We start from the raw sequence: 25,177 nt of genomic DNA, 5'->3' as shown, positions 1-25,177 counted from the left end.
TTTCTTTATAACTGTACTTATGTATATATATCTACCTCATATATATCTGTATTTTTATATATACACATGTATATATCTGTGTGCATATATACAAAGAGGTCAGGTTTTAGTTCACTACACTTTAGACACATTTAAAATATGGACAGTTTTATATACTTTATTTTTCACTCACACAATGATCCCTGAGGAATGATATTAATTCACTGAAGATCCTGAAAACACCCTTAATACAAGATCCAAAGTCAGTGTACTGCAGTCAGATTTTCCCAGTTCTGAAACAGATACCAGAATTTGATTCTCCCATCTTGAGGTACTTATTCCTAAGCAGGCCTGATGAAATAAAGGAACCTACTCAAACAGTACTCAACAGTAAGTGGAAAAGTGATAAAATTGATTATATAATATATAATTATGTAATCATATTATAACCCCTGTCTTCAGAAACATAAAACTTTGGTCAGATGAAAACTACTTCTTAATAGTCATAATTCAGAAAATTTATAAAAGAAGGGCACATTTTCCAAGTTTTGGAAAAAATATTTCAGTAATACCACCTTTACCAATCTAGCTCTAGGTATACTTAGGATGATTACACCTACAAAAATTTACAACACGTAACAGTGTTAGACATGAAAGACTTTCTTCCAGCAATCCCAGGATATTAACATACCAGTTGTCCAACATCAAGGGAAGAACAGCAATGCCAGCTCCATGTTAATTCTTCCTTCTCTATTAACTACACAGTGCAGAAAACGCACTGACAATTAAATACAGAAGTACCTGGTTGCCCTGTTTCTCATATTGAGATTGTATCTGCTTCTGACATTGGTCAATTGTGAAACTCAGTACTGCTTATTGGCACACTCTTATCAAGACAGGAAATTGCCACCTTATATTAAGGCCCACAGAACAAATAAACATCACCTTAAGGTCATACAATAATTGCAAAAAGAACAATGGAAACCCATGAAGCTTAAATTGTTTCCAGTTTCTTATATTACCTGAAAACTACAAAAACTTCAGCTTCACCAATGGCCCAAGATCCTAAATTCACTGTCCAAATAAAAATGTTTCTGGATTCATACGGCCAGTAAGAAATATAACACTGGATGGATGGAAAAATACAAGATTACAAAACCCCCCACAGTAATCCTTTAATGAAGGTTTTAAACTAACATGAACCCATTAAATAATGTCACATTTAATGAGTACTTAAATAATATCATTAATAATGGAGTAATTGGACCTCTTTACAAAAAGAAAATCTATTTAACACTGTCATCATTTCCGGCAATACAAGTTACTGAATAGTGTCTTATTCTTAGTTGTTATTATTTTTTAAACATAAATAAGCCAGAAATAATGAGTGAGAGCAACTTTTCCGGGAACTGCAGCCCAACCATTTAATTTCTGTTCTGTAAAAAAAACCCCACACTGTCTATCTGTGATTATATCAGGTGAGGGTATAAAATTACTATTGTGCTTGTGTTGTCTTGGAACTGCGCGCAACTTGGCCAACTTACTTACGCAAGCAGGATGGCATTGTACGGAATTGCACAGCAATTATCACTCCAAAGACAAAATCTACAATGAGTTTTTGCCACGTATGTATACATTTTCACATATAACTTAAATAGTTTATCATATGTAGCTTCATATATTGTTTGTTATCAATTAATAAAATTAATTTAGCATTCATCATCTAAGTCTTTAAACAAAGTCATAGTTTAGACACTATGATATCACTTGCATAAATAGACCAATGTCAAACCAATCAAAATTAATTTTTATTTTGTTTTGTTTAGTCAAGGGGAAGGAATTATTTTTGTAATTATAAACACATGTTTTTTAGAGCAATGAATTTGAAAGAAATTCTGAATTTGAAATATTTATATATTGACACTTCTCAAGAGATTAAATCATGATTTAACGATGAAAAACTGGACAGCTAAGAAAAAACAGAATGTGTCAAGTGCAGTACCCAAACTAGTAACTTTCAGTTAGTCTAGTAACTAACCTTTTTACTAAAGAAGTTTCTTATCATATGTAATTTCAGTTCTGATGTTCTACCCCATAATTTTTTATATAAGATTTAAATTAGTGATCCAAGATAGCTAGATCATCTTTAGAAGTCTAGTTAAAAAATATATAGTTGGACTACATATGTAATCATCTAAGCAAAAATAAATATCGATGTTTCCCTTTCTATATCTCTCTGCATATAGTTTTCTTCTTATAAAATTTTAATTTTATTATTTATTTTAAATAATTTATTTTAATATTTATTTTATGTTTTATTTTATTATATTATTACATTTAATTATTTTCATCACCCATATTCTGAACTAATATTAAAAAATGGGAAATATTTGTTATTGTTGGACAATTTGTGACTACTGCTCATGGAAATGAGCAGGTATATGCTTTAACACTCAAAAGCTGATTAGGTTCTGCTTTGTTTTGATGCTAGCAGGATGAAGGCACCACTAAAGAGAAGAGGAGAAATTCACTCACAAAGGCTAAATTCAACCTGTCGAACATGATCCCACTATAGACAAGAAAGAGTGATAGACTTCCCTGCAAAGCAATTCAAAGCAGGAATCTAACTCAACTGCTCTGATGCTGAGGAAGCCTTTCTCACCACAGGAAGGGCACATGGGGAGGTTACATTCATTGAACTGAAGTCAGTCTTTGTGAACAGCCCTTACATCACCTGGGACAGTTGCTGAAAAGGTAAAACTTCTGTTACAAGCTCATGCATCTCCATCTCTGTCTAACAAAAATACCTAGAAAACACAGGGCAGAAAGTCGATGCTAACACAGGTTACTGTACAATTTTGTTAGCCCAGTACTTCAAGGATGTAGACTTTTTCAGTGATAAAATTTGTGTTTAATTATGGGAAGAGAGTTTTGTTCTCAACTCATATTTTATTAATTACTAACCATGCTAATAACTTTCTGTTGTTGTTTATAACAAAAAGATTTGCAAAAGAAAAGGTTGGTTTTGATCCCTGTGAGCAATCACTGACACAGAATCTGAATAGCAAGGTGGACCCTACAGACTTTAGCAGCATGTGGCAGTCACATGTAAACTGAAGTTGAGTGTAAATCAAACAGGACTGAGTGACTGCAGGGCTGGATTGCTTCCTTTTTTCTAGTTTCTCACAAAACTGTTTGGAGACTACTTTCCGTTTAGCTCAGGAGTGGCCAATTCTAACAGAAGCTTCAGTTCTCCTGTACACACTTGGATTTATCAGAAGTCTTTTCTGTTGTTATTCTTGATCCTATCAATAACTTCAACACAATGTATAAAGCACATGATCATTTCTTTTCACTTGTTTGCTTTTAAAAGTTTTTTTTTAAAACAAAAGGAGTATTTTTCCTGTACCACAGTGCACTGCTTTTCTTCACTTTTCTATGTAAAATAAAGAAAATATTTTGATCATAACAGGCTTAAGAAGTTTGGTATAGATGAGCTACCTAACTATCAAATGTATCTTCATTTCATATGAAGCGAGACACCACTGACAGGAATTAACCTTACACTACACTGCTTGATCTCGATCCATATTCTAAATCAAAGTTAATTTTGAGAGGAACAAGTGATCACATCAATAGAGACCACGTGAAAGAGAAACAGATTAGAAAATGAAGTGAAGGTGGATATTAGGCTTCTAAAGGATTCTGTGAGAGATTTGGAGTAGTCTTGCTTTTGGTCAAATCTGCTCTGCAAGAAGAACCTCTAGCACAGCATTTCAGCATTTTGGTCTTCAGCAGGAAATGGTGACAGTGTGTGTCTCAAATAAAAACACCTACACAGTTTTTCTGAACAGCTTATAAGAGTGTGAGAGAAAGTCTCACACTCTTATATTGGTTATTTCACTTGAATTGCTTGAAAACAGCTTAGAAAACAATATTAAAAACTTAATGTACTTGGTAACTCTAAGTTTTTATATTCTTTAAAACTGTTAACTTAAAACCACATATCTCTGAAACCAAAGTGATTAAGACTGAATCTTCTCTCCACACCACCCAGAATAACATATCATACAATAAAATACATGAATTGGACCTGTTGAAATTAACCAAATATGTCTTTTCTAAAATTTAGCAGGCAACAATACGATCTGCAGAGCAAAACCATCAGAAGTATCTTAATTCACACTTCCAAATGTAGGCACTGAATGTAGCATTTTGAAAAATAAATGGTGGTTGGAATTATTTAGACTATTTAGAGCGTTTAGACTGTTATTCAATTATGATCTATTTCAATGGGAAGCTTTTTATTTACAATTTGGGACAATCTGAGTTATCTCAAGAAAAAACTCCAAATCCCATTCTAAATTTCAAACCCATCCAGAAACAACAGAAGTACAAGAAACTAGTCACTTCTAAATATATACTTGTTTGATCAGAATGAAATATAAACTACACAGTTCTCTGTATATTTTGTCATTTGCATGGGGAACTTTGGGCAAGGGTCGGACTACATGATTTATAGAGGTTCACTCTAATCCTAATTATTCTCTGATTCTGTTCTATGATTTGTCTATTAATGACCAGTTAATTTCTACCATGATACACACCTACTCAGCAGCTGTATTTGGTTCAAACTTGCTCTCTGTTCATAGCTCTGCTTAAGTCACCTGAAATGTTTAGTACTGACCGAAGAACTACACGATAAAAGGAACTTTCATGGACAGATTTCTTGTTGGAACAAATACCAGCAAAAACACAGAGAGAGAAGAAGTGGCCCACTGACAAGAAACATACAGAATCACAACTTTCATCATTTTATACAGATGTGTGAAAACAACAATAACAAAAAAAAGACAAGGCTGAAATTGATGAGAATCTTATCACATTCAGGGGAAAAACCTCCCCATTCCCAAAGTGGACTGAGAATCACAAAGTGCTACCATGATGACCTATACCAACATAAGAAAGCCTGCCAAAGCAAAAAAACCAACCACCTCCAAACTTCTAAAATAAACAATAGCAGGCTCTTTCCTTGGGCTTAGAGAGAAAGAAACCTCAGTGCCTTGAGGAAGGGGCAGTAAACTGTGAAAACAGAGGACATAAATTTTTTTTCAAATGATAAAGTACATCTACAGAACTTTTTCCTATTTTTAACAAACTTCCAGACTTGCTAAAATTCCAATGAAAACAGAAGGATATATTAAAAGCATATTTACTCTTTAATACACTCCATACCTTAAGCTTCACACCTATTAAAATTAGGAGGGATATTTTAGCAGCTAACGTAAAAATAGGGACAACTGCAAGTAACACAGTCTTCCTGTATTTCTCTGATTTTAAACAGTGTTTAAACAATGAAAGAAAAAAAACTCATCTAGAAAAGAACATGAAAAATTCCACACAGACCAACAAAGCTCTGTAATATGATCTAGAATATGGCTATATTATCAACACTAAAGGATAGGTGTTTCAGTAAAACATAGAAAGTTTTACAATATTTACAGTCTAACTGGTTATGGCAGGGGCATATGTTAATATCACACAGAATGAAAATAAATTACATGGGCCCAGTCCAAGTTCATCATCACCTGCAGGATGAAATAGGCTTTGGAAAAAATCTATTTGCTTTTTACATACTGCTGATCTGTTCACTGAGATGGTAAATTTATCACTCCCCTTATTAAATATATTTTCCATTTTATCATTCTCAAAATATTTTAAAGACCAAACTGTTCAGGGTAGGGCATACCCCTTAGGCTAATGACACAGTCAGTTCAGGGTAAATATTCAACTCTATCTGACTAAAAGTTAGCAAACCAGAGCTTAGCAGTGGGATTAAGCTTAGAACTGAATTTCTTGGATATGACAACAATAAACACATCCTGGAATTGCACTACATAAAGCATATTATTTTTGCATTTAAAATTTGCGTTGTTTTTGTGAGCACAATAATTCCAAAAGAAAATGTAAAAATAAACATGCAAAAATAAATCCAAACATAGAACTTAAAAACAGAATGAGTTTTAGAAATCCTGTATCATCTGAGAGTGTAGAAACTGCTATTATTCAGCTGGGTCATGATAAACAAAGAGAAGGCAATTATGCTATTGAACTGAACACACAGTTGGACTGAGGCTGGAAACAAACTACAAGGAAAATATTTGCCTCCAGATTTCCACCTGATGTGCAGGGAAGTCTTAGTAGAATAGGAAAAGGAAAGGGAACTTACAGTCTGAGATGGCTAATGTTCCTAATTTATCAGTGATACTTGACTATTCTGAACAGTACTGTCTGTCATAGGAAGATACTATACAAAGCGTTGCAAATCATAGTTAGAAAGCACTGGCCATATTAAAAATTATGTTCAACGATGTGACCTACCAAACCATTTATTCTTGGGCACGTACCACAATTAATCCATCTATCTCATTCTATCTGAAGAAAACCCACTCTTAGTGAGTAAATGGGAGCTCATGATTTGCTAGATTATTTAAAGCATATTAGCTTATAATTATCGAACAAGACCCTATTCTTAACCTCATGAATTTGTGTCTTTCATTTGATGAAAATAATCTACAATGCTTAGTTGGAAGTCTTGACAAGCAGGCATGAAACAATATCGGAAAGCAGAATGTCAAGCCTGAGTTGAGAATACATCCCAGCTCCCTTTGTTTCAGACTAGAAATGCTGAAAATTAAATTACAGGGACTCTACACATTTATTTTCCTCTATGGAACTGCAATCCCATTTAAAAATCATGCTTCTCTCCTCTTAAATGAATGTAATAAATTAATCTGAGGTTTTGAAAGCATAATGTTGGACCTTGGTTAAAAGCTAGGTACTACAGCTACAACTTCTTCAACTCTTTACCAGTATAGTAGCTCAAAAATTAGGACAGTGCCAAATGAAGTCTTACAAAGTATTTATTTTCTGTAGTTTGGTGTTGTCTCAGTGTTTGACTACAGTTGTGTGATACATCAGATTGTCTAAGTAACGGACCTATGTAGGATTATTTAGCATCCAAGACCATTCAGTGCATGTTAGGAAAGCATCACTACAACTTCTTGTGGTCAATTTAAGACTAAATTGTGGAGAAATATGAAATAAGCCAAGTGAAGCTACAATGCTTACATTTTCATCACTGATAGCAAGTGATGACCTCCAAAGTTGGAATCATCTGCTATATATTTATCTCAATCAACAACCCTCAACAACTTAAAAGCTTAAATATTGTGAAAGGGTAATATGATGCAATGTTCAGTGGAAACTTCAGGCAGGAAAGATGTCTGCTGGAGCTAAAGGCAAAGTGGATTCTTTATACTACAAATTCCTCAAATGAGTTCTTTTCTTCAAATTTCTGTTTATAATGTTTAGCACATTGTAAGAATCACAAACAGTGCAGCACTTCAAAAACTAATGAAGTTACAAGTGAGCAACCTGTATACAACTACGGACTAATGAAGCAGGCAATGCACTACTGAAAAATAAAAGCTCACATTAATTTGGTTTTGCTTTATAAAAAAATGTTTCTAGTTCCATAAAACTTTATGAACTAATTAGGCAGTTCATTTTGAAAAAGGGACAACTGTTGTTATATGTAGCTAAATGTTAGCAGAATCCTGTAGAATATTAAAACATTTTGAAGATAATGTGTCAGTAATTTCAGAGGTTAGAAAAATAAACTGCATCTATTTTCCTTTGATAAACAGACTATCTGCTGGAATCCGACATTTATCAAGCTCACTAAAAACATCTGTGAATCTCAGCATTTCCAGACAAAGAAAGTTTCTGAGGGTGCTTTTTCCTGTGGTCAAAATTAGTGAGGACACTTGACGTTGTGAAAGCTGGAGGAAAGAATGATACATGCCTTTGGGCAGACTGCTTAGATTGGCAAAGTGATATTTGTTGTGTTTCTGCCTCCAAAAGTGAAAGATCTCAGCATAAAGATAAAAAAAAATAAACTTGAAAGACCTAAAGCATTAGCAAATGCTGTGAAAGTTACCACAGCTCTGTGCACGTGGATGAGCATCACATACTGCAGCAGGATTTTAAAACTGACAGCTGTGAACAGTTATCTTCAGAGAGGTCTCCTCACATTTTATTATTTTACAATGCATTCTTTCTAAACCTCTAAATTAGAGTGAGCTTAGTAAAAGTTTATTATAAATCTGAACGAAAATCTTCCTGGCAACAAGACAGTGAGGGTTTGGTGGGAAATTCCCAGTGACTCCTGCTCTGGGCCAGAGCAAGCCAAGCTCAGCTGCAGGCTCGGTCCACAGCTATCACTGCGTTTCAAAGGAGTTACTTCTTATTTGTGCTTGTTATAAAAAGACCCGTTTTCCATTCATGCTTCTAAACAGAAGATCAACATAGCCTTACATTTGCTTCCTATGTCAGGAATGATCTATTAGTACAATTAAGATTAAGTTCACCTTTGATTTTATCCTTTCAGTAGTACTGAGCATAGAGGCACAGAACAAAGAAAGCTTGCAATCTCAATGCTAGAAGCGTCAAAGCTAAATTAATTTCAAACTCTAATAAATAAACACAACCAAGCATACATTATGGAGGAAACCTTTCACATAGGTAGAGGAAGATAAATGTGGCTTTTTCATCACTAATTTGTAGGATTTTATAACACAGAAGGTGGCTGAAGAGCTAACACTTTAGACTTACTAATCACATGGTGAACACCATTTCATCCAACTTCCTAATTTGTTTCTATTCCATTCCTTTTCCAGTGAAACCACATTTGCACAAGGCTTTAAGAAACCAGTCTGATATTAACAAAACATATATTAAAAATAGATAGCATTTACTATCAAATATATCCTGAAAGCCTTTGTTCTTTGAAGTTGGGAAGCTGAGACAGCCAAACTAATAATTATCCTGAAGTGATTAGTTGCCATCATGTCTGATCTCAGCTAAAAGTTAGCAATGATCTGCAAAGTATTAATGCCATATATTGGTCTGCATAAAGTAGAAGGCAAGGCACGTGTTTATGCAAAATATAAAGATTAATATATGAACATCACTTTAACCTTTCCCATGTCAAGGGTAGGGCTCTGTGTATCACAGTGAATTAATGACTTGGCAATCATTAAGATGAGGGTTTAGGAACAGATTGACTACCCATCTACCAAAAACTCTGCTCCAAGGTAAGAGACTGAAAGGATCTGCACCAATTAAAGAGCATGATTTAACGTGAGGATAGATTTTGTTATAGAGCTCAGTCTTTTATCTCCCGTGGAGTCCTTTTGGAAATGTTCATGTAATTGTCTCTAATTGAAGTACACTGGTGTATCTAGATCACAGATTATACTCAAGCACAACTTGCAATATGTTAAAAATACTTCAGAAGTAACAAATAGCAGTAGCTATGAACCACTTTTAAGCGCGAATTTACCTAGAACAGACAGTTCTTTATCTATACTCTTTCAGCTACATATTTCTCTGTCTGCCTCTCACTTATTTTGTGCTGAATCAAGCACACCTATAAAAGAGGTGATGGGAAGATAAAATACATGTACATGTTAGATTTAGAGGACTAATGTATCTTCATGGGACACATTTACATTGTATGACTTCTTGATCTCTCTTCCCAACTTTGTTCTCATTGTGGGAACACATTAAAAAAAAAAAAAGGTCACCTATCATGACCAGGGCTTCAGTTACTGTTTTAGAATTTTTTTTTTTTTTGTCTCAAAAAGAGAAATTAGTTCCTAACTTACTTTCAAGGCTGAGTTTTCCTTATTTTGACCCTGGGTACTGTAGAGCACAATCACCCTAAAAGCACATATAAGGAGGATCCTCTTGACTTTGTATAACATAGTGAAAAGATTTATATGTCCTGTTAGCCACCTGCTTCTATACAGTGGTGAAAGATCTATGCTTGGACTGGCTGGACCATGCAGTTCTCTATCAGACCATGGACTAGAGCAGCATCTGTCTAAAATTGTTGCAGGACACAATAAAATGCTGTAAGTCTTTGGATGCTATCTGTGCAACGACTGGGGTTAAATATTGGGGCAAGGCTAACATTTTTCACCAGAAAATCTATCCTTTGGGTGGAGCAGACATTTCATATTCCTGGGTAAATGATGAGATGGCTGGGTGTTCATTTGCTTCAATTCTGTTTGTTTACTCACAGACGCACAATCTTAAGACTTTGAATTCCTGTGCTTTCCAAGTTAGTTCTTGCCAGCTGACCCACAATTATTGACTAGGTGAAGAGCCCTATCCCATTCCAGCTGTGAAGTAAAACAAAGTAGTTAATTATCTCATGTTTCGTTATTCCCTTCTCTCTTCTCTCCTAGAGACACATAAAATTCTATCATCCCCAGCAAAATGTTCCAGCCCCACAAAGTAATTTCTACTGATGCACGTGCCTTGTGTTTTAGAAGTTGGTTTCTATTCTTTCATCTATCTTATTCCACAAAGAGCTTTCCTGGTTCCTTCATTTTCTTTGAATGAACAGTTGTCCATCAGCTGCCTAGCTATGAATTTAGAAAAAACTGAGAAGAATTTGATATATGATATCTCTTCAATGATTCACTTCCCATCAAAATAGGACCTCAGTGGGTTTGAACTGCTTTGTGCAATGTTTTGAAGTAGGTGACATGATCTGGTCATATACTTTGCAATTTTGTTACATGAGGCTGTCTTATTCAAGCAATCTTTTAAATTGCTTGAATTTCCAAATCCATTAATAAAGATTCCTAATAAAATGGAAATATGGAAATATAGCATAGTCTATGATCAGCTGTCATGGTTTTTAAGCCTTTTTTCATGAGTGAACACAATCAGTTTATTTTTTTTTCTGCATATGAAAGTGTACTTTATATGTTTCTGGTTTCTCCCTCCAGCTAATATAGAGCCCAAACTCTTCATTAATTATTTCACTGATCATTCACTCTCATTCCCAGCATTTATAGTTTTCATGGTCATTCTTCAGAGTCTATTCAGATCTACATTTGTACTGCTGTCTTTGTTTCAAATCATGTTTTATTTAGCACATAATACTGACATGACCTACATGGGACAATAAAAGAATAACCAAATGAACAGTCTGTCTTGTCTTTCTGTTATGACCTGTTTGTTTGATTATTATAAATGCACATAATGTCATTGTCAAAAGGCACTTTCTCTACAGCAACAGGAAAAAATCACTATGTGAACAAAATTACTTTCAACAGTGTATATAATTCTACTCTAGCCTGCTGATTAAACTATAAAAAATTATACAAGTGTATTTAATCACAGTTAACTGTAATCATTAGTAAACTGGTATTTATGGAAATCTTATTCAGTTATTTTCAAATGCAATCAGGACCCTAATACACTTAAAACTACACTTGCTGTATGAATCTGGCAAGGTCAGACTCTGGTTTCATGTACGCCAATGATTAATCCAATTAAGTCTTGAAAAAGACTTGTTAATCTACTGTGTATGGAATATTAGCTGCCTGGAAGATATGAAGAAGTAGGTCATGAGAAAACTGCAAAAAATGGAAACAAAAAGACACTTTTAAAATATGCTTGCACGTATTCTTGCACATGGAAGTAAGCAAACAAAGTGACAGTGGTGGAGTAAAAACAGAAGCTAAACATTCAATGGTTAGTATAATTTTAATTAGCTGTAAGGGAAAACCATTGAGGCACTATTGTTCATGAAATCCTGTGGATTTCTTCCTCGAAAAGATAAGCTACGTTAAGAATGTTTTGGAAACTTCAGATTTAACACTGAACAGCTGTTGCCAGGGCCTGAATTCATGGGTAACAGCAACTGCTGAGGTTCTTCTCTCCATCAAGACAGGGCTGAGGAAAGCCTTTAGCAGGGACATGAGCAATGGGAGATTTGCTAATTAGGAGAAGTAATAGATATCTACCTTTTTATTAAAGCAAAATGGCACATGAGTGGACAGAACACAGGGAGAGGAAGAAAGGAGGAAGAAAATGAGAATAAGAGTTGAAAAATAACAATGAAATCATGAAGCAGAGAGAGGCAGCAGTATAACCTGCTTCACAGTAAGACAGAGAGAAAAGCAATGAATAGGCAACTTGGGAATGTTGCTGTCTATTCCTCTCCATGTGTGGTCCCCAACTGTTTGTGATGTTGGGAAAAAATAGGATATAATGAAAAAAGAGCTGGAAGGCATTAGCTGATAGAAATCTCATACTCTTATACTTTAAAGTGATAAACAGAACATTTGACTGTTTGCAATGAGGACAGGAGGTGTAAGATAATGTAGCAGCATTCTAACATATGTTATAGTATTGCTCATATATCTGAGTTTTGGCAAACACTAGGAGATAATCTATAAGAAGATACTAACAGCCTACGCATTAACACTACGTGGTGACTCAACATCAAAAAGTGAACAAGGGTGGTAAAGTAACACTATGCCTATGAACAGCAGAAGTAGAAATATATGGGTACTGCCATAGTGATAAGTTACCAGTGAGCGACCAAAACCCTGTGTTGGTTGATGAAAAAACGTAACATAAAATTTAAATTATATGAGTATTTCAGATTTATTTCTTACACACACCGTCACCTGGCCATGACTACTGGAGCACTTCTCCTTGCCCTCTTTCCATGGCATAGAGGTATTTCAGCTGCTTCTACATCTGCACACTTTCTAGACTGAGACCTTAAAGATTCGCTCTTATAGCATCTGCATTGCCTTTTACTTTTGCCTGAGCTTTAGCTTTAAGTATCTGCAGATGTCATCGTGTTTATATCAAGCCTCTCAGAGCCACAGCAATTTGACAGCTGATGGAACTCCATAGGCAAAATGACTCCCTCTACTGGAATGAAAGGAAAGATGCTGCAATAATGTTCCTGTGGGTAAGCTGCTCTTCCCACTTCCTCACATGACATTTAGATGATCAGGGTAATGAACTGCTTGTTGTTTTATCGTAACAGTCCTTCCTCACCGTTATATTACATATGTACAGACAAAGTTGCTGGAAAACATAATTGTCATTCTTATATTTGATCAACTAAGTAAATCATGTGGTATCAGCTGAAGCCTAACGCTGATTCTTGAGTGTGACCCCAGCCTCTGTGGAAATAATGTAAGCACGACTTCCAAGAATACCTACTTATTTATTCCTGGGAGATCAAATGATTACCAGAAGGGCTGTCGTCCTTTATTAGGAAATGTGACATTAAAAGGCTTAGCAGGAAAACCTCCCCATTCTATGGAAACTTCACTTATCCCAGGATGAATGGAATATTTGACAATTGTCTTAACACAAGTTGTGCAGGGACAGAGAGATTGCATAGTGTCCTTAAGAAATCTAGCCATTATGATATCCCACCTAGGGAGTTAATGGCTGAGTACTTATTTGAGAAAGGTTCTGATCACTTTAATGACACCAAATAATCCAAAATACAAAGAATGTCCAGTTTTATTGAATAAGTTACAATATTCCTCTAACAGGAGTGGAAATCCTTTTCCATTGTAGTAACACGTGTAGAATCTCTCCTTTTCTAAATGAGAATTTTTAGACATTATTATCCCAAAGACAGGAATGCTGACCTTAAGGGTGGAAGAAGACTACCTACTAGTCATGATTTTTCTTACTGAAACATTTCACATTGAAGAGTAACAGGATAAAACATTTCAATGTGGAGCTGAATTTCTAGAGTAGGCACCAATTCTGGATGACTGAGTCCAGTTTTCTTTTGTTTCCTCTGTGCCCTCTCAAACCTTATGGGTTGCTCAGCTTCATGAAGGGCCGATGGTACCACGTTCAGTATTATTTACTGCCATCAGGTTACAGCAAGGAAATCAGAGCAAGGAAATCTCAGGCCTAGTTGTCCTAAAAGGCAATTAGGTTTTATAAAGCAAATTCCCTCACCCTGGGCAACTGGGCTCTAACTCCATAGAAATGCATAAAAATATTTGTTGTTTCCTATTCCCTAGGAGTTTCATATTTCATATGGACAAGAGTTTAGTGAAGCTCTGCACCAGGCTTCTTCAGAAACAGCCCTTTAATTAGTATTTCCCATCAGCTGCCTAAAAAGTGCAGGGTAGCCATAAAGGAGGACTGAATTGACATGAAGCCTTCTCTCTACTGCCAGGAGAGAGGCAGGCACTCAACCACTCTGCACAAGCTGCTCCTGTGGTGGATGGTACAGAGGATCACGCTACCCACCTCATTCTGGAGTATGCTTTGCAAACTCGCCCTATCCAGGTATATATGACAATTTCTTTTGGGTTTTGATTAGGAAGGGGGAAAGTGAGAATTCCCCTAGTTTGGAAGAGAAGAGGAACAACAATAGTTAACAACAATACGGCAGAAGGAACATTTCACAGTTAAAGCAGAAGTTTCACTTTTATACAGTGGCAGAAGCTACAGGCTCTATGATCATTCATTCATATCCTGCTCCTTCATCGCCTCTTGGAGATTTCATCACATCTTTAAAATATATCTTAATTCTGGCAGAACTGTGTTTTCTATCTTCCTCCAAATCTGAGTAAGTCCAAATAATACAACAATTCTACCAAGGCTGCAGTTTATAATTTTCAAATAAATATTTAACAATTTTTTAAACTAGGATTGTTTGCACAATTTTCTCTTAAAAATCATAACTGACATGTATGTTTGTATTTCTGCTTAGTTTGAATAACGCACAGCTTTCAAACAGTTAAACACAGTAAGTATAATTCTTCATCATTCGTTTCTATCAAAGCCAATGGTAAGATAAATTTGGCTTGCCAGCTTGGTAATTATTACAGATATTACAGTGATGGATGATGATGCTAAGTAGCTTGAGGACTGGTTAAATTAGAAAATATACACTCATTGTTTGACAAAAATAGGATGACACAGTTCCCTATATGCCTTTTTTTGTATTTGACCATTAGACTTTAATTTTGCGTTACTGGCCAGAAGAATAGCAGGCCATTTGTACACAATTATTGGTGTAAACAGATTGGGAATGTTCAAATATTCCAGAGAAATAGCTACTGCACATATACAGAGCAGCTCAGCAGAGCACACATGGAAAATCTAAATGGAGAACTTAGCACATGTTCATGTCATTTGCAACACTCAGCATGTGCTGTGGAAATGGCCTCTGCATCCACACTGAAATTTAATGTGGACAAGATGCATCAAGCTGAGTATACATGCACAAGCCGTGTACAAAGGGTGTATTCATGTGTTCCTGCCTGGGAATTCCCAGGCAAAGCATGGGAGCCATAAGCAATGTTCCTATTAAGATTGTAATCTAGGTTTATAGTTTTTTGAAAAGAAGAATTTTATTGATCAGTATGACTGTATTGAGACACTGTGAAGTATGTTCTCATTATACTTTAATTTTTCAAATACACAAATCTTCATCTAAATTTACTCCAAAACTGAAAAACTCAGCCTGGTAATTTTTTCCCTTGTGCATTTAAGGTATTGTTGCATGAACTTATAACATGTTGGTTAAACGAACAAACAAAATAATATGACTAACTAATGATTTAAGAAATAATGTTTATTGGAGACATCATGATTCTTTGAGTAAATATCAGAATGGAAAGGAATAAAAATGTTTTAGAAACATCTAGCCTTTCATGTCTTTCCAATCAGTTTCACCAACCACTTGATGAAACATGCATTGTTGAATGCTTTACAAATGCTCCATTAACACTGGAAGCTCTAGACACGCCGAGAATGAAATGAGGGTCGAATACTGTGAATCACCATTCCCCATCACTGACAGAGTAACGAACTGTTGTGAGCAACCACAAAGCAGACACAGCCTTGGAAGAAGAAATTTCTGAGCAATGTGCTGAAAAGGTTTGACTGCCATCTACAGATAATAGTAATTAGTGCACTGGTAGCAACTGGAAAAAAAATACAAGCCTAATAAACATCCCGTGCAGATATTAGAGGAAAACTAATTATTCACATATGTATAAAACAGGTGAGGTAACCTGTTTTCTTTCTGGTAAAAATATAACTGAACACAGAAACACCAGTTTCCTTCATTCTCCAGAATGGTTTGAGATCTAATAGGTACAAAGCCAGTGTCTACTACTGCCTAAATATTACTGATAAAAATGCAAAGTACTAACATTTTCCTTGTATTTAAACTAGGTATTATTAAGTGCTGATTTTCACATAATAAGTTCTCAGTTAAAACTGTCTGAAATAACTCCTCTCATAAGTCATTTGTTAGCAAAATCACAAAACTTTTGATTGTATTGTAAATACTTAATCATACGTATGCTGTCCAAATACTTGTAGGTGGGTATAGCTGTAAAAACATCTTCTGTTTAGAGTTTTCTGTTAAACTTAGGCTTCCTAATCAGGCTAGTTCTCTCTAGGCAGAACATATGCCAACATATCACAACACAAGTAACTGTATAAAGATTTTCCTTCAGCTGTTCAGAGCAGCTAGCACAGTAGTTCAGTTCACTCTTGTCAAACATATTCCTCCTATTCACTCTGCCTTAAAGCCACTTTCTTTTCTTCAACAGCTGCTGCCAAGCTGTCTTTACTTCCTCTCCAAGCTAGCTAATTGACTAAGCAGTTATGCCGCTAAAATTCTCTTTCCAAAGTTTTGTTCTAAACTTGCAGAATAATTGTATGGCAAAAGGAAAAGAGATCAGGAGAGCCATGGATTTTAAGGGTTGAAGATGAATAACAGAAGGACTTAGAACCATTCTAAATAATTAATTCTAACTATTCTCTGTAATTAAACTAAATTGCTATATTTACACACCACATGGAACTGTTCTTAAGAATTATTCTGCACAGATCAGTATTTCATATAAAAGTTTAAATGCAGTGTATTTAAACAAAAAAAAAGTGAGCAGACAGAAAAGCCTGTGGGCCCAAGGTGAAGTTAACTTTCTCACTTTCGAAGTCCATCAGCAGCTAGAATTAAGCGCAGTATTCCAGTAGCCAGATACCTGACTTCTCAGTATTACTTTTGTACATGAAGAAGGAAAGGCAATAATGGCATTTTTATGGTCTTATACCTTAGTAGAAAATCCTTTCTATCTTAATCTCTTACCTTCTGTAATCTTTTCCTGCATTAAGGATTCCCGCTTTTCTCCACCCATGAAGTACACGTCTTTCAGATAGTTTTTCTTTATATATAGTTTTAGTGACTCTCAAAATTTATTCTACTTATGAGAAGAAAGATAGAAAAACAAAGACATTCAAACCCTCCCTTCATGCTTAAAATGCTTACTAGAGAGCAACATAAAAATGAGAGAAGCTGCCTTTATGTCAGGGCATTGTGTGTGCTAGTAAACCTTAATGGTCCTGACCAGTCCCAACTGGAGTTTCCACCTACACTCTCTGCTCCTAGGCCCAGCAGCTCTAGCCTAGGAGCTTAGCCAGCTAAGCTCAGCCCTGGGCCATCAGTCTCTACCTGAGCTGGTCTCCAGACATGCCCATGCCCATGCCTGTGCTCCTGCCCAACCTTGAGAAGAAACCTATGAGATTACAATAGAGATATTATTTGAAACCTGGAATTGTCAGCAGATAAGAAATGCTAGGCATACTACTGACAATAGGCTTGCATATCAGTATGCGAAAATTTAAAAGTGATATTTAAAATGTAAAAGTCAAATAAAGCCACATTTAATAGAAAATGCAGCAACTTTTTATTTTAGTTCCCATTTAGGTCAAGCCTTAAAAAGCTTTTTAGGTTCTTCTATACACATTTTGGAGACAAGTTGATGACTTAGACTACTTTCATGAAAACTGAATTTCAATTGAATATGCCATTCAAGTGAAATATTTCCCATAGGTGTACCTGATCTAGCTATAAATTCTTTGGCGAGTGTATGTGTGACAGCATGATGTTTACTTTACAGAAAAGCAGCTCCAGCACTGGCCTGAGAATGGAAAAACAGGAGTTTAGCAGCTCGATAAGGCCTGGAATGAAAATTCTATCAGTAAATCATGGAAATCATGGTCAACGTATCTTCAGAAATAAATACTCAATTCTCAGACTGAGTAGCATCTCTAGTCCAAAGTTTCTATAAAGTCCTGTGCAAATACTGATGCCAGATTCTGAGTAGCTAGTGAATGCAGCTAAGTAACTCTTAAAGATGATAAAGATATCTCATGAAATAACAAGACAAAAGCTGAGAACCAAGGCAAGTCACACAAATAATGCCTCAACATGCAACAAAATCTGATTTGGGATACTATTAGAAATATGACTTATTTGGGGGGTTTGAGAACTTTGAACTTGCAGTTAGGCCTCAACTCTTCATCTTAGATATAGACAGTTATGAAAATAACCCTTTAATACCATGTTTAACAGTGCTTCTTGTACAGGTGAGGCATCAGGGGTTTTTTATTTGTCCTTCCTTCTGATCAACTTCTAGGCATAGAGATGAATCATTAAATTGCTGGAAAAAAGACCTCTGAACTACACACCAAACAGACTGACTTCAGTCCGCAGGGCAGTTATAGCACATATCCCGCTGGAAGTTATACCTAGCACAAGGACAGGATGGTGGCTGAGAATAGCTGTCGTAGATTTAAGAAGGGAAAATCATGCCTGACTAATCCAACCTCCTTCCATAAGGAGATGACCAGCTTAGGCAAGTGCAGCAAATGTTGTTTACCTTAACTTTAGCAAGGTCTTTGATATGGTTTTTGTGGTGTCCACAGTATTATCATTAAAATGCTGAGATATGCTTTGGTTAGATGTATTATAAAGTGAGTGGAAAATTGCCTGTACCACAAGGCTTGAAGGGTTGTGATCAACAGTATGAAGTCTAGCTGGAGCCTGGTTACTAGCACCGCTTCTCAGGAGTCGAGATACAGCTGCTGATACTACTTAAAGCATCTGGGCACAGATGATGGGGCAGAGGGCCACACTGGAAGTTTGAGGAGGACTCAAAAATCTGGGTGCAGGTGATTTGTAAGGCTGTTGTTTAAAGGAAACTCAACAGGTTAGAAACATGGGCTGACTTCTGACAACGTTCAACAAAGGCAAATGCAATGTCATACAGCTGGTGACAGAGTAACACCATGTAACAGCACAGGTTGAGGCCACGTGGCAAGGCAGCAGACCTGCAGAAGACGACCAGTGGATGGCAAGTTGACGTTGAGTCAGCCGTATGCCTTGTTGCAAAGCTCCCTAGTATTGCTGTTTGCCTTACATTAGAAAAAAAAAAAAAGTGAAGGGAAGTGATTCTTCCCTTCTATTCCAGCACTTGTGTGACCACATCTGGACACAACTGGGATCTCCGCTACAGGAAGGAGACTGACACACTGGAGCAAGTTTAGTCATGGTCCACCAAGATATTTTGACCACAAAATATACAGATGACCTGGGGCTCTTCAGTCCTAAGAGTGTGGGAGGGGTAAATCTTATCACTATTATAAATTACCTCATAGAAATGCCTAGAAATGAGGGAACTGAACTATTCTTGCAGATGCATACTGACAGCATGAGAGACAACGGATATAAGTTGCCACAAATTAAATTTAAACTAGATATTGGGAGACACTTTTCCAAATGGGTAGTCAAACATTGGACCAGTTTGCCCAGAGAGCTTGTGGGATCTCTATTGTTGAAGATGCTCAGAATTCAACTGGACAGGGTCCTGAGCAACCTGACCTAAGTTGGGCTTGCTTTGAGCAGGGGTTTAAACCAGAAAATTTTCAGAGGTGGTTTCCAAACAAAATTACTCAATAGGTCTAAACCTATGCAATGGACTTAAGAGAAATGCTGAGTCACCATCACTGGAGATATTTAAATGATGTGTAGATGTGGCGCTTAGGTACATAGTTTAGGGGTGGACTTGACAGTGTTAGGTTAACGTTTGGACTTGATGATCTTAGGGGTCTTTTCCAACATAAACGATTCTATGATTATATGATTTTTAACTTTTTTAGTGTCAAAAAAGCAAAACTAACTTTGCTTGAATGAATGCACCAGTATATGCTCAAGGCGACCCAGTTGAAAAACAGCTTGGTAGAAAAGGCCCTGGGTGTGCTTGTGGACACCAAATTGAACAGAAACCAGCAATGTGCCCTTGTAGAAAGAAGGCTGATGGTATCCTGGGCTACATTAGGGAAAGCATTGCCAGCAGGTTGAGGAAGGTGATCTTTCTCCTCTGCTCAGCACTGGTGTGGCCACACCTGGACTCCTATGTCCAGTTCTGGGCTCCCCAGTACAAGAGAGACATGGACATAGTGGACAGAGTGCAATGAAGGGCCACCAAGATAAGTAAGGGATGGAGCACCTGTCCTCTGAGGAAAAGCTGAGAGATCTGGGACTGTTCAGACTGGAGAAGAGAAGGATCAGGGGGATTTTATCAAAACATATCAATATCTGTAGAGAGGATGCATAGAAGACGGAGCTGGGCTCTGTTCACTGGTGTCCAGCGACAGGACCAGAGGCAACAGGCACAAACTGAAGCACAGGCACCTCCCTCAACACCAGGAAACACTTTTCCACTGTGAGGGTGACCAAGCACTGGAACAGGTTTCCCAGGGAGCTTGTGGAGACTTAATCTTCGGGAATATTCAAAAGCTGTCTGGACACGGTCCTAGGCAACTGGCTCTAAGTGTCCCTGCATGAGCAGGGGGGCTGGACAAGATGACCTCTAGAGATCCCTTCCAACCCCAACCATTCTGTGTGATTCTGTGTGTAAATTAAGATGTTTGAATGGGTCCGAAAGACCTGATAAGGAGTCCTTATAGAAAAAAAAAAAAACCAAAAGACTTCTGTGAAAAAGAAACTAACTGCAAAAAGAAACAAGTTTCTCTGTACTGGAAATGCAACACATTGCCAAAGAAATGGAAAAGTATTGGAGATAGAAAGAATACAACATGGATAAGGATAGTTCCATTATATGCAAAATATCAAACAGTTCTGGGAACACAAACAATTCAACATCCACTGCAGAGGAAAAGTAGAAGAAGCTTTTGCAAAATCTATCATTAGACTGTAAAATGTGCTGCAAAGCTCTCAGTAGTTTTGTTTTATAAAATCTTGACACATTACCATATTCAAGTCCTTACCTGTGTTATGAGCTATGTGTGCCAAATTAAGTCTCCACATTTGTACGCTAGTAGCCAATGCACATTACAGGTCCCTAGAACAAATTAGCTTTCCGTGTAACTACACAGAACTATTAAAAAACATTAAGTATGTGTTTCAAAAATCAAGAACTGAGGCGTCAAAATACTTTTCCACCCTAAGACGCAAGAAACCTGCTGGTATCCAGTGATCTCTAGAAGTGCTGTGAGGACCTTTCCTGCTCCTTCTATTTTAAGACCAGTTGTGCGATGAACATTATCAATGCACTCCATTGTACAACAAAGAACTATATCATGAGGTAACATGAATAAAATGATATACTAACCATGGCAGTATACAAAAGCTTTTCTGAGAGGTATGCCAGTTGCTACATTTTTACAGGTAACACAGGGCTGTTTCAATTATCTACAGAGTACTTCCCTGATATGACACATTCCTCTAAGTACCTGCCTGCTAATATATTTAAATTCTCTCAGCTTCCCTGCCTTCAGCATATATTTAAATTTGTATTTACATCACCTTTATAGCATTAAAAATATACACAAAATCTCCTTCTTAAGGAATCATTCCATAAAGTAATTCTAAGATACTTGAGGTTATTCATAGCTTTCCATTTCACCAGATGTACCAAAGTTGAGGAAGTTATATTTTATAGGACAGAGAGACATATTCTCCTTTTATATGCTCCTTCGGTCTGCTGACATTCCATTACCTACTATTTGAACCAGTATGAGAGAACTAGGAAGACTTTCTACAGTTTATTCTCTTTTATTATTTAAATTTTTCATAACTATACCTTTCTAGAAATACTAGAGGGTAAAAGAGCTTTCATCGTCTACTACTTAAAGTAAACCTTTCCCAGAGAATTTATGATTACTGGCATTAATATATTTAATAACTAATGATGTTAATGATGGAACTCTTTTGTCTCAATTATATACCCCATCATCAAAACATTTTTTATTCCACATACAGGACCATTTTCTCATTTAGCTATATCATCCATAAGTTTTCTGTAAATATTTTCAGAAAATGTATAATTTCAATCGAATTCTCAACATAGAATATGAATATTGGATTAATTATAAGTATCTTATGTTGACATTTTACATTTTCCAATAACGTTTACACCATGGAAAAGAAAAGGAGGTCTGTTCAGACATGACCATGGAAGCGAGGAAAAGGAAAGTAAAGATGTACTTAATTAACACTCAGAGAATTCAGCCTTTTTTCTTACCTGAGTACCCAAACAAGCAACCATCATGTGAGTGAGAAGTTTAGCTGCAAACATTGCACACCTGGTGCAGAAAAGGTGGGAGATAATAGCCAAAGTGAAACCTACACAGAAACAACAACAACAAAAAAAGGAAATTTAAAGCTTAGGCCAATAAACTATGCTAGATAAGAACAACAATGCTGGATCTCTTGAAGGTGCAGATCATTAAAAAACAAAAAAAACTCCAAACCTTACAGAGAGAATATGTTCACTTTGGTTCACACTGGGATCACTCATTAATTTGTTACTGAAGTACTAACATCTGTTTAACTTTTTCATAGGCCTGGGAGCTAAAATAATTGCATAATGTAGACAAGTCATTTTTGCAAAGTTTTTTTTTAATTTCTGCATGAGATGGATGATTGTCATAACAGTTAAATATAAAGTAAAGGTAGCTCTTCAGTATTCATATTATCGCATCCAAAAATGCTTTTAGAAACAAGTAAATAAAAAATTGCCTCCAGCTGGGTAGCATTGCTTTAGGAGACAGTTAGAACCTTATAAATGTCAGTCTCCTATTTCATCTGTGTTCAGCATAGAAATCTGCTACAGCAGTACTCAGACAGAATAACACCACTTTTAATTTCACTATTTCATTGTGAACATGAACAGAACAGAAATGGAAAGGGCCCCTTACCTACCAGTAAGTAGTTCTTGGAAGAAGGACCCTGGGAAAGCTGAGCCATTAAGGAAAACACTGCTAAAGCTCATGTAGAGTTAATTGTTTGTGCACTTCCACACCCCAAGAAAGGCAGGAATTTGGATACTTAAGGCAGATCTTTTATTCTCTCTTGAGACAGAGTGGTTGCTCAATTCCAAGTATTTGTAAAATATGAATTAAATAAATCATTGCAGAAAGAATTATTTCTAAACCTTTCAAAAATTAGCTACTGATATTTATACATCTAGCTACATAAGAAAACATTGGCAAGAGCAATATGCTATTTCACTCTACTGTGCTATTTTTCTTTTTTTTTCTTTTTTTTTTTTTTTTTCATTCTTCACACCTAGATGGAGATGTTAGAGAAATAAATAATGTCCTTGTAGCTCTTAAATCTGAAGCAATTTGTTAATCACTAGATTGAAATATATATAATCACTTAAGAAAACACCTTCAACCAGCCAAAGAAGCTGAAAGGCATTGCAGTTATATTCAAGACAAACCCTTAACCAGGCTAAACTGTTCTAACTTTAAAAATACATTCTTATGACACATGACTATAGTAAACAACTATTGCTGAACAAGGACCTGTAGTTCTTTATTGCTTCCAGTTCAGCAAAATATTTCTCTTAGCTTCAGTTTCTACAGCATACTGGCTTACTTTGTATTGCTTTTTTCTTCAGTTTCTATAGCATTTTGCATTCTATGGCATATTTGTCTCATCAATTTACTTTTTTTTTTCTGTAAACCAGTAATTACATCTGTTTATTATAGTTTGTCTTTTTTTTTTTTACTTTCACCAACACAATCTAAGTTAGAAGCTTAACAGTATTTTAAAATCTGCTTATTTTTATCTGCTAGAAAATTCTTTCATTATTGTTAAATAGAAGAATCAACTTGTATGAAGTTGGTGAAATCTAGAGGGTCTTCTTCTCTTTCTTTGTCTTCTTTTTTATAGCTGAGGTTTTAAAAGAATTAAGGAGCCTAACTTCAGTCTATTAGGGCAGTTATCTGGGAGGGGATAAACAGGGGATTTAGATGCTTGCACTGTTTTTGTTACTCATACGGTGATGATCTAGTATGGAATTCATAAACCTCACAAGGAGCAGACCCAAAACCCCACTTAAGTGCCTTAAGGTTAGACTAAGAATCCCTTTAGCATGTTCACTTAGTGACCCTGTTACTCTTAGGTTCCTGCTTGCAAAATGCTTATCAACACAAGAAGAAGAATTTACTTTCATCCAGGATTGCCTGCAACATAATAGTGAACTGACTGCAGTGTGGAAGGTACACTTTCCATCTCCTTCAGAAGCCAAGCGGAGTTTAAAACTTAGATCTCCTACTTCCTGTCTGACATTTTGGAACTTCTGCAAATGCTATCATAGCTGTCAATGAAGTGAGTCATGATCCTCACAGGTTAAACTCTTGGGCTTCTCCCAAGATGTTAGGCAGCAGTTAGGCAGCAGAGTGTAATGGAGCTCTACACATGTGATATGGAATCTATCTTCCTCAAGTTATCACTTCTGAGTGTAAATTGTCAACTAAAATCGTCAAAGAACTTTCAGGCTAGGTAGAAACGTGTCTGAAAAATTTGACAAAGAGGACAACTGTACTGCTGCTAGAGACACAGGTGAATTTAGGATTTTCAAGTTTCTTCCCCCAAATGAATGATAGATTTCTCTTTTGTATGGTTCAATAAAACACCATAAGGACATATATTTCTTTGCTGGACTTTTTCTCAGTGCCAAATTTGTCAGTGTGCAAATATCAGACCAGATGGCAACTTTAATACCATGAAGTTCATTAACATTCCTCCAATACCCCTCCAAATAAAAAGATTGTCATCAGTTACTAAAATCATTAAAAATCAATTAGTCTTACTGGTCGTCAGTTGTTATTAATGAGAAAACTGTGTTAAATCAACTGACCTGAAATGCAGATGAATCCAGAAGAGAAAAAAGCTTCATTGTATGAAGACAAGTTATCTGTTTGGGCATAAACTGCATAAATGGACATATGAGAACAAGAGCATTCCACATAGTCTGACGTGTCATCCACCACTTTGCAGAACTCGCTATCTGACAGCCAGCTGCAAACCAAAAGATTCACAAAGTTGGAAATGGACTTCTGTAATTTATATGGTAAGCAGGCTTGAAAATTGTTGTTGTATCTCTGAAATACCAAGTTTTCTAAACTACCGCATAGGTGTTTTGTGTAATCTTTCAGGTGCAGT

General features: G+C 36.1%; 1 protein-coding gene across 1 annotated transcript in view; it reads right to left on the bottom strand.

Annotated features, from left to right (window-relative positions):
• The window catches only part of ADGRV1 (adhesion G protein-coupled receptor V1), a 286,915-nt gene that overhangs the window by 132,472 nt on the left and 129,266 nt on the right, over window positions 1-25,177 (bottom strand). Inside the window, exons 82-83 of the mRNA XM_087761398.1 lie at window positions 24,873-25,033; window positions 22,245-22,345 (exon numbers count right to left, since the gene is read on the bottom strand). Coding sequence (XP_087617524.1) covers window positions 22,245-22,345; window positions 24,873-25,033 — 262 coding nt within the window. The remainder of the gene's footprint in view (window positions 1-22,244; window positions 22,346-24,872; window positions 25,034-25,177) is intronic.

This window comes from Nipponia nippon, unplaced genomic scaffold (genome assembly GCF_047370975.1).
Source record: "Nipponia nippon isolate SJK-2023a ecotype South Korea unplaced genomic scaffold, ASM4737097v1 scaffold_24, whole genome shotgun sequence".
Taxonomy (NCBI): Eukaryota; Metazoa; Chordata; class Aves; order Pelecaniformes; family Threskiornithidae; genus Nipponia; species Nipponia nippon.
This window is presented reverse-complemented; position numbering and strand designations above follow the sequence as displayed.